This window comes from Pseudochaenichthys georgianus, chromosome 4, assembly GCF_902827115.2.
Source record: "Pseudochaenichthys georgianus chromosome 4, fPseGeo1.2, whole genome shotgun sequence".
Classification (NCBI taxonomy): Eukaryota; Metazoa; Chordata; class Actinopteri; order Perciformes; family Channichthyidae; genus Pseudochaenichthys; species Pseudochaenichthys georgianus.
This window is the reverse complement of record NC_047506.1, coordinates 385425-400200: the sequence shown is the minus strand read 5'-3', so window position 1 is coordinate 400200 and position 14776 is coordinate 385425. Positions and strand designations below refer to the sequence as shown.

Genomic DNA, 14776 nt, shown 5'->3' with positions numbered 1-14776 from the left:
TTTTCAAATATAGCAAGAATAAGTACAATTAATTTAATAGAGAAATAGATGGATACAAACGGAAATATTCTTCTATTTTTATTTTATTTTTGTAGTTATAGAAGGACCATGCATACGAAAACATTAATCTCAGCAAAGAGAAGAGATGCAATATGCCAGATTATAGCTAATAGCTAATTTCCATCTGTGGTCCTCAGGCAGGTTCATAACAATCAATAAACAAATAATAACATTGCATGTTCTCTATCAATCTAAACATTTAGCCATGTACATAAGTACATCTGTCCACTTCCGCACTAAAATATATGTTATACAATTTCCTTCCACCTTTGTCATCCTCCTATCTAATATTTTTAACTTAGATTTTGTTTTAACATTATTGAAAAACTACCGTACTTTTCGGACTATAAAGCGCACCTGCCTATAAGCCGCCGCAGCTAAATTGTCCGTCTATCTTGCTCTCGTTCTGTCTCTCGGTTCCACTTTTACTTTGGCGCGCGACCTGTCTCACTCTTTTCCGGCCTCCAGCTTTTCCTGCTGGAGCCCGCCGCTTAAAGGTGGCGGGCGCGGACCGGTCATAGAGCCCATAGAGTTAAAGGTGGTTAATTTTACCTGTAAAATCCATAGATTTAGGAGGTTCCCTAGTGGCCGTTAGCTGTACAAAGAAAATGGGGAAAAAAGTTGCGGCTTATAGTCCGAAAAGTACGGTACCCTTAAAGGTGGGGTAGGTAAGTTTCAGAAACCGGCTCGAGATACACTTTTTGTTATATTCCATGGAACGCTCTTAACATCCCGATAGCAATGAATATCTGAAGTGCTTTGACAAAAAATCCATACAAAAATGGCCTACCTGCCTGTCAGCCTTCCATCGGGGCACACACTTATCTCGTGCCCTCATTGGTCATGTGCGCGTTCGTGTGTGTTGGGGGAGGGGCTCTGTGAGGAAGTGGCAGATTTTCTCCGGTTGTGAATTTTCAAATTCTAGCGATCTCGAGCCGGTTTCTCAAACTTACCTACCCCACCTTTAAGTGTCTTATTGTAGATTTAACAAATGAGAGCTTTACCCATTGTAAATATGGGAAAATACCCTCCTAATAATACTAGACTAACCCGTTTATGCAAATGTACAGGTATATATATTCAGCAGGAACTTAAGCTGACCACTTTGACCCATCACAGCTTTTAAACTAATTAAAAAAAACCTGGAGAAATCATTTGTGGGACTGCACTATCCGACTACTTTTTACGATGTTTTATTTGATTGTTGCCTCTGTGTTAAGTGTCCTGTCTGTCTGTAACTTTGTGTGGTAGCGTTACCACTGAACCAATGACCAATGAGATTCACCTGTATGAATAAAGGCTAAATAAAAAAATTAAATAGAGAATGCATGGTCGTGTAAAAAGGCATTCGAATGTCAACAAAGCAAACCAGCAGCAACATTGAGTAATCTCCTTACACATAGGGATGTTGCGTAATTATTTTTCACACATGTTAGCATTGCGTAATGATACGATTTAATATCGTACACAAGTTTCAGCTCTGGAAAAGATATTCTTTAAAAAAGTACAATATTTAATATGTGCATTTCTTGTGTAAAAACAATACAGGACTGTCTTATAATTCCTGTTCAGTTTCACATTAAGATGACTGGATTAAAAAACAAAAGGAACATCAACCTTGAAAATCATTTGTAATTCTTTTCAACCCCGACTAAAAATAACGGCAGCTATTTTTAAATTCTCTCTCACGTCAAAATGCACAATTCTCTTGATAATGATGAATATCCTCCCAGTTTCACTCTTCCTCCTCTTACCCATCCTCATCCTCCTCCTGAGCAGAAGGCTGCGGCCACATTTTGAAGCAGGCACAAACATGAATCATCGTTTTAAATTCCCTCAATCTGCTGCCAGTCTGAAGCTCTGGTCTTCACTTCTATCAATCATTCTTACCTCTCCTTCCTCCCTCTCCAACAGCTGCCATCTGGTGTGAGTGCGAGTGTGTGTGTGTGTGTGTGTGTGTGTGTGTGTGTGTGTGTGTGTGTGTGTGTGTGTGTGTGTGTGTGTGTGTGTGTGTGTGTGTGTGTGTGTGTGGTGTGTGTGTGTGTGTGTGTGTGTGTGTGTGTGTGTGTGTGTGTGTGTGTGTGTGTGTGTGTGTGTGTGTGGTCTAGCATTACTATACTTGTGGGGACCTAAATCTGTTTACATAGTCACGTATGGGGACTGGCTTCCCTTATGGGGACAAATTGGAGGTCCCCATAAGGGGGATCATTAATTTTAGGGTGAAGACTTGGTTAGCTTTAGGGTAAGGGTTAGGCATGTGTTGGTTATGGTTATGGTTAGGATAAGTCTCCAGGAAATGCATGTAAGTCAATGTAATGTCCCCTGAAGTGATGTATACATGGTGTGTGTGTGTGTGTGTGTGTGTGTGTGTGTGTGTGTGTGTGTGTGTGTGTGTGTGTGTGTGTGTGTGTGTGTGTGTGTGTGTGTGTGTGTGTGTGGAAAGGCCAACTTTTTTCACTTCTCAATCCCAGCTTTCATGAAAAGGGGAAGCGTTAAGAAAATGTGTTTCGAAACAACAGCTGCTGACTACTGCACCAACCAGTCAATGAAACCAAGAAAACATGAACATGTTCTGCATCTGCCTTTAAAGTGAAGTAATAAACGTGAAGGAAACATAAGGAACTGTTATATAGTTGAACAATTACATCTGTTATATGTACGTTTTATGTTGTTAAAAATTCATTTGACTTTTCTGACTGTTTTCTTGTGGTAGAGTTTCCATGGAAGTGATAGAAAATTGTATAAATAATGTCTGGTTTCTATTTCATATTCTACCCTTCCCTCCCCTCTTCCACCTCACTGTTAAATAACAGAAACATGACTGCGCTTTAGATCCATCTGCTGTGTTTGAGAGCCTGCAGCAGGAACACAAGTGTTCTTTGAGCACATTAGTGATGTCCTCTTGTAACAACCAGTGTAGGTTCCACAAATAAAAACTTCAGCTCGGATCAGGGGTTAGTAAAAATCACTTGTTTCCGGATGTGTAGAATTGATTTGTGCAGCTCAGTTTGTGGGAAACACTGCCTCCTGCTGGTCAGTTAAGATACAGACATACAGTCCATCGATTATTATTTGGATAAGCATTAAAATAACATTCATATGCTAGTTGCTTTTTGTGTGTTGATACAAACCCAGTTGATTGTGTTAAATGGGCATTTTAAACATTCTCATATTGCTCACAAGACCATCCATCTTCTCCCGCTTATCCGTGGTCGGGTCTCGGGGGTAGCAGTTCCAGCAGAGAGCCCCAAACTTTCCTTTCCCCTCATCAACCAGCTCTGACTGGGGGGTCCCAAGGCGCCCCCAGGCCAGCGAAGAGATGTAATCCCTCCACCTGGTCCTAGGTCTACCCCTCGGTCTCCTCCCAGCTGGACGTGCCTGGAACACCTCCCTAGGGAGGCGCCCAGGTGGCATCCTAACTAGGTGCCCGAACCACCTCAACCGGCTCCTTTCGACGCGAAGGCTCACAAGACCCTAAATCATAGTGTGTCAGACTGACATCTATCGTGTTGTTGTCAAAAGAATCGATGTAATAATTGCGATGAAAGTCGTGATTTACACCCTTCTGTACTAACTATTATATAACCATCCTAATCAATTAGTGGAAACTCTTAACGAGTACAGGCCATTTTAAGGGGACATCTTCTCACAACAAGTGGTATATCCTTCTCAAATACTGTATGTCTCGAGTTCAGTGTTTCTCAAACTTTTTCATACCAAGGACACTTAACCAATAAAAAAACACTCGCGGACCACCTAACTCCACAAATATCAAAAAACAGATCGTTTTTCTAACAGATTACAAATCGCCTGAAGATGGTACAAACAAGTGGCAACATGTGTGGTGAAGGTGCTTATCTGGGCTATATCATGCAATCGAAAGTGAAACTTAACGTCACTCCATTGCGGAGATATTCCCACGAGAGTGCGGAAAACTTAAATGTATTTATTTATTTCAAATGTGAAATTGTACCAATATACTCACGGACCACTAGGGGGCGCTCGCGGACCACTTTGAGAAGCACTGCTCTAGTTATATGCATGGTTTTAATAGAATTCAGAGACAAATGAGAACAACCGCTTACTTTTGTAGTTCGACAATCTCGTTGCTGAGCGAGTCGAGCTCCTTGATGGCAGAGAAGTCAGCGGACAGGTTCGCCAAGTTGTTCTGGAGAGGAAGCGAGGCAGAGGAATACAAGAGGATTAAAGTCACATCTTAAAGTTAAACGGTAATGAAGCGTCCTAAACAGAAGGCTACGAATTACCATCACCACATCGGCTCAATTCCAATCCGGGCCCTACAGCCTTACCCTAATCCCACTTCGATTGTTCAACAACTTTACCCGTTTCTAATCTGGAAGATGTTAGACGTGTTCATTTGATTGTCAATAGTTGTACATTACAGAGATTGAAGCTCAGAAACACCAGGTTTAAAAACAAGTCTAAATATTGAGTTTTATCATAAATATTGATTAGTATTGATTAGGATCGAGCATGTTGTCATTATCTTTTAATAAAATGTTTGCTCTCCCTGAGGTTTCTTCCATTAGTTCCCCTTTTATTGAATTCCTTAGGGACCCTTCCTTGTCTGCAGTAAGGGTTTAACGACAGAGCTCGACCTAAAACTTAAAGAAAAAGCCTAATTTATCACATGGTGAGAACATGGAGTTTAGGTGTGTGTAAGGGACGGTTTGGAATTGGGCCAAAGACTCATTTTAGACACTAGAGAAAACAGAAGAAGTAATTACTACGTGGATGAAAACTCTTAAGGACATGTAGGACAATAAAAATGAACAGCTGATTGACGTGATGGCTTTACCCAAAAGAATCACACATGAGACACAACATGTCAGGGATGGGAGGAAGTTTGAATCTGAGGTAAGGATGGGAGGATACTACACTAAATTATAATGCTTTTTATTTACATCTACCTCCAGGCAAATGTATCTACTTTGGACTCGCATTTAATTACCTTTAAGCACTTTGAGCATCAGGAAAAGCGCTATATAAATCAAATGTATTATTATTTATTCATATATGTTTAAGTAAATCCAGCTACTCTGTGCTTTACCTAATCCTATTGTTGTTATATTTACATTTTTTATTGCTGTGTTCCAATTATTGTCGTTGCTGCTCTGATTCCCCTATAGGTTTTTAAATATTAAAAGGTTAATCCAACTCGTCTTAAACTGTAATGAACTGAGAGATAGACTGACAGATGTGTGAGAGGAATGAGCGGAAAGATGACGAAGAGAGACAGCTTGAATGAAGTGATGAGACGCCCCGGAGTCAGTAAACTATCACACACACACTCACTCAGGATCATTGCTCTGCACGTGAGAAGTTGATGCAATGTTAAAATGTAAAGAGAGGACACAGAAGGAAAAGCATTAAAGTGTAAGTTGGAAAAGAAAGACACACAGCTGCAAGTTGGAAAAAAAATAGAAATAATCCAAAACGCAGAAAGAAGGAACAATGTCAGACAAAATAATTGAGCGAGAAACTTAAATTTGACTTTTAGCAAAAACATACTTAGAAACCTCAGTTAGGATACTCGAATGTCTAAAGTCACTGGCTGTATCCAGTGTTTTAAACTGGAAATATAATCAAAGGTATTAATGATTACACTTTCATGGGTTTCTCAAACTTTTTCATACCAAGGACTTAACCAATAAAAAAACACTCGCGGACCACCTAACTCCACAAATATCCCAAAACACATCGTTTTTCTAGAACAGATTACAAAACGCCTGAACATGGTACAAACAGGTGGCAACATGTGTGACGAAGGTGTTGCGCTGCGCTATATCATGCAATCGAAAGTGAAACTTAAGCTCGCTCCATTGCGGAGATATTCCCGTGAGAGTGCGTAAAACTTAAATGTATTTAAAATATGAAATTTTACCAATATACTCACAGGCCACTAGGGGGCGCTCACACTTTGAGAAGCACTGGTGTACATTGATGTTGTTGGTTTGTAATATTTTTCCTTTCATACATTAATTAGGTATAATTGAATTAATGGATGTTTGTTATTTTCAAGTAATGTTGAGTTTTCTTTAACTGCGTTAGGCGCATTAGGGGTGGAATAGTGCTGGAGACAGTCGTATGGAATATTGATGCTGTTAAAGGGCCCATGTCGTGCTTTTCCGGTTATCACCCGTCCCCTTGTGTTATGAAGGTTTTTATGCATGTAAACGGTCTGCAGAGTCAAAACCCTCAAAGTGCACCCTGTAGCGAGTAAAACTCTAACACAGAGAAGAACTCCCCAAAACGCCTCGTTGGAGATACGTCACTGTCCATTTGATTCTTTCGGGTACATCATGATGTCATGTCGTCCCCGGAACGAAATGGACCAATCCGTGGAGCCGTTACGTTACGTCCGCGGAGCCGTTACGTTAAGCCCCCGCTGATTGGTCCAAATTGACCAATCCACGGACTTCCTCACACACTCAGTGCAGGCAGCTCAGCTGATTTCTCCTCCCTGGCTGCAGGCTGATAGCAGACAGTTGGGATCGCGGCGAAATTCTCTCCGCAGACCCATTCTCCCAGCGTTCATCAACCTGTTTCTTACTCAGTATCAAGCCACACTTATTGTTTTTACTTCGGCTGTGACTTTGTGTGTGCTCAGGGTGAGTTTGGCTGTGTATCGCTAAACAAGGAAACAACACCTCCACGGAGCTCAGTGCGATTCACAACGTCCCGACTGGTCCCGACCAATCGGAGCACACTGTGCTCACAGGGCAGCAAGAGCTGCAGCGAGCCGTTTAGTGGAGAGAGTGAATACACGTAGTTTACAGAGATGCTGTGCGAAACCAACGTGAGTTTGGAAAATTGCACAGTATAAATCTATTCGAGTAGACCTCAGCGATGGAATTATGATCAGTGGAAATGGCCGTGACATGGGACCTTTAATACGACTGTTAATCGTGTACCGATGAATAATAAATACCCACACCGGGTTGTATTTGGACGTTCTGCCTCTGCCTCCTTACTTTGGTCGGGCCGCTCGCTTGCCAGTCTCTAAAAATGCTGCTAAAAGTGTGTGTGTGAGAATGTTTAAATAAAAATAAGCAGCAGAATGAAATCAAGTCATGCCGAGGGTATGTCCGTCTTTCTTGCTTTCGGGGAGCAGAATATATTTTTCAGTTTGAGCGTGATGTTTTTTGAAAGTGAATCCATCCATCCATCCATCCATCCATCCATCCATCTTCTCCCGCTTATCCGTGGTCGGGTCGCGGGGGTAGCAGTTCCAGCAGAGAGCCCCAAACTTTCTTTTCCCTGGCGACATCAACCAGCTCTGACTGGGGGATCCTAAGGCGCTCCCAGGCCAGCGAAGAGATATAATCCCTCCACCTGGTCCTAGGTCTACCCCTTGGTCTCTTCCCAGCTGGACGTGCCTGGAACACCTCCCTAGGGAGGCGCCCAGGTGGCATCCTAACTAGGTGCCCGAACCACCTCAACTGGCTTCTTTCGACGCGAAGGAGGAGCGGCTCAACTCCGAGTCCCTCCCTGATGACCGAACTTCTCACCTTATCCCTAAGGGAGACACCAGCCACCCGGCGGAGGAAACCCATCTCGGCCGCTTGTATCCGCGATCTCGTTCTTTCGGTCATGACCCATCCTTCATGACCATAGGTGAGGGTAGGAACGAAAATGGCCCGGTAGACAGAGAGCTTTGCCTTCCGGCTCAGCTCCCTTTTCGTCACAACGGTGCGGTAAAGCGACTGCAATACCGCTCCCGCTGCTCCGATTCTCCGGCCCATCTCACGCTCCATTGATCCCTCACTCGAGAACAAGACCCCGAGATACTTGAACTCCTTCACTTGGGGTAAGGACTCATTCCCTACTTGGAGTGGACAGTCCATCGGTTTCCTGCTGAGAACCATGGCCTCAGATTTGGAGGTGCTGATCCTCATCCCAGCCGCTTCACACTCGGTTGCGAACCGATCCAGTGAGTGCTGAAGGTCGCAGACCGATGAAGCCATCAGAACCACATCATCTGCAAAAAGCAGTGGTGCAATCCTTAGTCCACCGAACTGCAGACCCCCCCCCCCACGACTACGCCTCGAAATCCGATCCATGTATATTACAAACAGGATTGGTGACAAAGCGCAGCCCTGGCGGAGGCCAACCCTCACCGGAAATGGGTCCGACTTCCTGCCGAGGACCCGGACACAGCTCTCGCTTTGGGAGTACAGAGATTGGATGGCCCTGAGTAGAGACCCCCTCACCCCATACTCCCGCAGCACCTCCCACAGTAACTCCCTGGGAACCCGGTCATACGCCTTCTCCAAGTCTACAAAACACATGTAGACCGGATAAGCGTACTCCCAGGCCCCCTCCAGGATCCTTGCGAGAGTAAAAAGCTGATCCGTCGTTCCACGACCAGGACGGAATCCGCATTGTTCCTCCTCAATCTGAGGTTCGACAATCGGCCTGACCCTCCTTTCAAGTACCTTGGAGTAAACTTTCCCGGGGAGGCTGAGTAGTGTGATGCCTCTGTAATTGGCACACACCCTCTGATCCCCCTTTTTGAAAAGGGGGACCACCACCCCGGTCTGCCACTCCTTCGGTACTGTTTCCGACTTCCACGCAACGTTGATGAGACGTGTCAACCATGACAGTCCCTCAACACCCAGAGCCTTCAGCATTTCCGGGCGGATCTCATCCACCCCCGGGGCTTTGTCACTGTGGAGTTGTTTGACGACCCCAGTGACCTCCCCCCGGGAGATTGGTGTTGATCCCCCGTCATACTCCAGCTCTGCCTCTAACATAGAGGGCGGAGTTGTCGGGTTCAGGAGTTCCTCAAAGTGTTCCTTCCAACGTCCCAACACTCCATCAGTTGAGGTCAACAACGTCCCATCCTTACTGTACACAGCTTGGATGGTTCCCTGCTTCCCCCTCCTGAGGTGTCGGACAGTTTTCCAGAACAACTTTGGTGCCGCCCGAAAGTCCTTCTCCATGTCTTCTCCGAACTTCTCCCACACCCGCTGCTTTGCCTCGGTCACGGATGAGGCTGCTGCCCTTCGGGCCTGTCGGTACCTTGCAACTGCTTCGGGAGTCCCCCGGGATAACAAATCCCTGAAGGCCTCCTTCTTCAGTCGGACAGCTTCCCTGACCACCGGTGTCCACCAGGAGGTTCGAGGGTTACCGCCCCTTGAGGCACCTAAGACCTTGAGACCACAGCTCCCCACCGCGGCTTCGGCAATAGAGGCTTTGAACACCGACCACTCTGGTTCAATGTCCCCAACCTCCACAGGAATGCCCGAAAAGCTCCGCCGGAGGTGTGAGTTGAAGGCCTCCTGAACTTGGGCCTCCTCCAGACGTTCCCAGTTCACCCGAACTACACGTTTGGGCTTACCAGGTCTATCCAGAGGCTTCCCCCGCCACTCGACCCAACTCACCACCAGATGGTGATCAGTTGACAACTCCGCCCCTCTCTTTACCCGAGTGTCCAAACATACGGCCTCAGGTCCGATGATACGATAACGAAATCGATCATGGACCTTCTGCCTAGGGTGCTCTGGTACCACGTACACTTATGAGCATCCTTATGTTCGAACATGGTGTTTGTTATGGCCAATCCATGACTAGCACAGAAGTCCAGTAACAAACCACCACTCCGGTTCAGATCAGGGGGGCCGTTCCTCCCAATCACGCCCCTCCAAGTGTCTCCATCATTGCCCACATGTGCGTTGAAGTCTCCCAGCAAGACTAAGGAGTCCCCTTCAGGAGCCCCATACAGGACTCTTTCCAGGGTCTCCAAGAAGGCCGAATACTCTGAACTGCTGTTGGGTGCACACACAACAGTCAGAGTTTTCCCCCCCATAACCCGCAGGCGTAGGGAGGCGACCCTCTCGTCCACTGGGGTAAACTCCAACAACGAAGCACCTAACCGGGGACTTGTGAGTATCCCCACACCCGCCCGGCGCCTCACACCTTGAGCAACTCCGGAGAAGAATAGAGTCCAACCCCTATCCAGAAGTAAGGTTCCAGAGCCGACGCTGTGCGTAGAGGTGAGCCCAACCAGATCCAACTGGTACCGCTCCACCTCCCGCACAAGCTCCGGCTCCTTCCCCCCCAGAGAGGTGACGTTCCACGTCCCCAAAGCCAGCTTCTGCCGCCCGGGTCTGGTCCGTCGAGACCCTCCGCTTTCACTGCCACCCTTCTGGCAGCGCACCCGACCCCATCGATGTTTCCCGTAGGTGGTGGGCCCGCGGGACGGAGAAGCGGAGGTGTTGCCCACGTTGCCTTTTCGGGCTGGGCCCGGCCCGGGCTCCGTGGCAAGCCCGGCCACCAGACGCTCGCCGACGAGTCCTCCTTCTGGGCCTGGCTCCAGAAGGGGACCCCGGGCTTCCTCCGGGCCGGGTATCCTCACTTCTTGTTTTTCCTTTCATGAGGTCTTTTGAACCAATCTTAGTCTGGCCCCTTGCCTGAGACCAATTTGCCATGGGAGACCCAACCAGGAACACAAGGTTCCAGACAACACAGCCCCCAGGTTCATCAGGGCACACAAACCTCTCTACCACGGTAAGGTGCTGGTTCTTCAGAGAGAAAGTGAATCCATACAACAATATTATCAGGAGCTTAATTTAATCTTGAAATGTAAAACATAGTCGGTCGGCACTCTGGTGGCAGACGTTTAAAAAGTGGTATCGAGTCATCTGTGGTTATAAAACAGAAAGGAACAAAGCTTGAAGTTTAGGAAAACCACTATCTCATCATTAAGGAAGCATAAGCATAATATGTACATTTTCTTTAATATCAGCTCAAAGGAGTTAAATAAATATAATCCAAACATCACCAATGTCCTATTGATAGATCTAAGAGCTCGTAGTGACTCACCTGCTTGACGTTCTGTCGGTCAGACGGAGGGATCATCTCCGGGGAAAGGCTCTGCGGAGGCTCCAGTCCCGTCGTCAGCCGTTGAGTGATCAGATGAAGCGCCAGAGCAAACTGCTCCCGGGTCAGTTTCCCGATGTCTCCGATGTCACAAAGCTCCCTGAGAGAGAGAGAGAGAGAGAGAGAGAGAGAGAGAGAGAGAGAGAGAGAGAGAGAGAGAGAGAGAGAGAGAGAGAGAGAGAGAGAGAGAGAGAGAACACACACACACAGACAGACAGACAGAGAAGTGGGTTACATAAAAGAGAAACAATTGACACCCCAGGCAACAACTATTGGAGATAGTTGACCGATCGTTGTGTTCATCGTGTGCCGTTTCAACACGCTATGAAGACCTCATGCTGCACCGATATCAACTCGAGCGACATCATTTGTCTTTAGATTAATTGACAATTTATGTTTCTTTACTCTTTGCAACTCCAATCATAAGTGAACTGTAAGTTTCTACTGTGGACATTTGAAACACAGCACGTGATTTAACAATTCCTGAATGCCAACTAAATCTATTCTGGCAACTGATTTTCTTCAAATGAATTTCTATTCTATTTTGTATGTATCGCATGTTTTAGGCAAATATATATTAACTCAGACTACAATAAACTAAGTGCTACTTTTTTGCTGACAAAAATGCAGGGGCTCTGCTTTTTGTTTGGTTGTCGATGTCCTGTTTGTGAGCATTGTTAAATGTATTTTTAATGAGGCATCAGTCATTTCTAATGCACATTTTTACAGTCAGTCAAAATGAACATAAATTACCCAAGCAGCGTGTGCCTCAATCACAGTTTAATTCTAAGTAGGAAGTGTTTTATAATATTTAAGGATGGACCAGATGTGAAACTTTTCGAGAACAATTCCCCAACATACGGCTTTTCTTTTCACACAACAACCTATCCCGTACAAAACGTTATGGCTTTTTAAGTGTCTTCGGTCGTCAGAAAAAGTCTTATTTGCTGCCCAAGAGATCTGCCGTCCCTACTTACCAGATCCGTGCGAGTGTGGCGGAGGGAAGCCCGGTTTTGAGGAAGATGTCTCTGACTTCAGGTCCCGACACGAGGCCGTCCATGTCCCCGTCTGTTTTGCTGAACAGCTCATCGTACTTAGCTTTTTCTGCCGTCGACACCACCCACTGCACAGGCAACAAAACACACTTTCAATCAGCACCTCCAGATTTCATTAGATTCCTTTATTGTCACGACACAGATTATTCCAAGCATTCCCAATGGTGCAATCCACACATAACAGCCAGTATATTTAATATATACTGTTATAAAGCGACATAATTGGACCTATGATACATCGAACAGTACGCTTATAAAACAGTACAACATACAAATACAAGAACAACCTACGACGTAACCCCTAACTCAGGACTCACCTTCACACTGTCCCCCTTCTTGATCTTTTTCTTAAAGACGCAGTGAGCTAAGCAATTTGAAATCATTATGAATGTGTGTTGTTGAAGCTAAGAGGCAGTGTTTGAGGCGGTGCATGCAGAGGAGAGTCGGGTCTGATACTCACAGGGGAGGCGGCTGGTGTTGGGGCGGGAGCTGGGGCGGGAGCTGGAGCGGGAGCTGGGGCGGGAGCTGGGGTGGGTCTTGGGGGCGGGGGCAGGGCCTTAGAGGCAGTGTGGGCGGAGCGACTGTCTTTGACGGAGGGGGGCGAGGGTAACAGGGGCATCACGGGGGGCACAGAGGGCTTTTTCCTCTTGGAGGGAGGAACCAGGGGGGGTGGAAGGGACATGGGAACAGGCTCGCCCTCCAGGGCTCTGTACACCAGATACATGGCCTGGGAAAGGGCAACAAAAATCAATTAGGAAACGCAATTGCCAATAAAAACATCCTGTGGTTTTAACAGCCTTACTAACACTGGTTTAACATGTCTTACTTGTTTCAATCAGAATGTTTTTATTCTTAAAAGATCATACACATATCACTGGTTGACTGTAACTACAACATACATTTACTTGAGTTACTTTTATGTTACTTGAGTGTTTTTCAATCAATGCTAAATTACATTTCAACCAATAGTTGGCAGTATAAATAGTAATGAAAGTTAGCTCAACTTGCACAATTAAAATGATATACACATTAATGGATTACTAGTATAATCATATAATATATCTTATTTCTGAATAATAAGCACTTTTAGCTTTGGTACTTTAAGTATATTTTCATACTTTAACTTTTATTAATGTTACATTTTGAATTCAGGACTTATACTTGTAACAAAGTGGTACAATAACTTTTAATTAAGTAGAATATCTAAGTATTTCTGCACACAATATAAATACACGTGTGCCCAAAATCTATCATATTTCTGGAAAGCATAATTAGATAATATAAATTAAATAACAACACGGTTTTTGTATTTCTGTGTGAATTAAATACTTGAAAAATAAAAGATAAATAAATTAAATTAAGAACAAAAAAGCCGAATAAAGAAAACAATTTAAAGTGGAGTCAGAGAGAAAAAATATATAGATATGTACAATATACACATCGTTTGTTAATCGCATTAAACTGGGTAGTGATGTTAAGTCTTACATTTATAATCCCCTCAAAATATCAGATGTTTTGAGAAACTTAAATTAGTATGTGCTTGTTCTTATCAATTGAGACGTTGTGACACAATATCTCCATTTATGATCAGAATATTTAATATCTCTTAAAGGTAGGGTAGGTAAGAATGGAGAAACCAGCTGGAGTGCGCTAGAATTTGAAAGTACGCACCCTTCCTTCAGACTTCCTCACAGAGCCCCTCCTCCAACACACACGAACGCGCACATGACCAATGAGGGCACGAGATAAGTCTGTGCCCCGATGGAAGGCTGACAGGCAGGTAGGCCATCCAGTTACTTTAGCCGGCTCAGATGATTGGTTGTACTTTCTACAGCGCCACGGCTTCCACAGATTACATGTTTTAATGTATTTATCGTCAAAGCATTTCATGTATTCATTGCTATCGGGATGTTAAGAGCATTCCATGGAATATAACAACACGTGTTTCTGAAGTGAATTACCTACCCCACCTTTAACAGCACGTAATCTTTTTTTCCATAATTTTAAACTTTTCAATTTGTATTTATGACTTTCTTTACATAATGTTACTGTTGCTTTTTATGAAAAATAACAGTGTAACTATTATCTGTAAACCTAAGGCTAAATAGATTGGTTGTCATAGCAATGCTTAGCAACAGCATTACCTACCCCACCTTTAACAAACAGCGTACACTGAAACTAAGTGACTGAAACTCTTTATTGGTTTCTTTCCGCTTCGATATTCAACTCAACTCTTACCACAGAAAATTCGTCTCTGTCCAACATGCCGTCCCTGTCGATGTCACTGAGCTCCCACACCTTCAAAAAAAACCACACACACACACGCACAGCATTACAAACTTTATGTCCCATGTAAGCACTGACTCAAAACCTAATCTCACTTCCACTTTTTTCATTTTCTGGATATTTAAATTAGCTAGTTCAAGCTTTTTTTGAAAACCACCTGCCTCAATTCACTTCCTGTTTTTCTTTTTTTAAAGCATAGGGTTTTTTTCTTTAGCTTTGTCAGTTTCTCTTGTCTATAGATTGTAAACGAAAGTCCAGTTTTAGGATCGTACCCGGCCCAGGATGTCCACTGGCAGCTTGGAGTTGAGCAGGACGGGTTTGACTTTGTCTCCCGTTAAAATCCCTCCTGATGGACCCAGACTTTCAAAGATGGCGTCAAACTTCATCTTCTCCTCAGGCTGGAACAAGAAAACAGATTAGAGACGGAGGGTTCAAAACACGGGGCAGAAACTAAAGATAAAAAAACAGAA

At 44.6% G+C, this 14776-nt stretch overlaps 1 protein-coding gene across 2 annotated transcripts in view; it reads right to left on the bottom strand.

Annotated features, from left to right (window-relative positions):
• Positions 1-14776, bottom strand: part of eps15 (epidermal growth factor receptor pathway substrate 15) — a 38361-nt gene that overhangs the window by 21699 nt on the left and 1886 nt on the right. For both annotated transcript variants that reach the window (XM_071202816.1, XM_034082064.2), the window contains exons 3-8: positions 14579-14704; positions 14259-14318; positions 12481-12747; positions 11943-12088; positions 10909-11065; positions 4146-4228 (exon numbers count right to left, since the gene is read on the bottom strand). In XM_071202816.1, the coding sequence (XP_071058917.1) occupies positions 4146-4228; positions 10909-11065; positions 11943-12088; positions 12481-12747; positions 14259-14318; positions 14579-14692 (827 nt within the window). In that variant the 5' untranslated portion in view covers positions 14693-14704. The remainder of the gene's footprint in view (positions 1-4145; positions 4229-10908; positions 11066-11942; positions 12089-12480; positions 12748-14258; positions 14319-14578; positions 14705-14776) is intronic.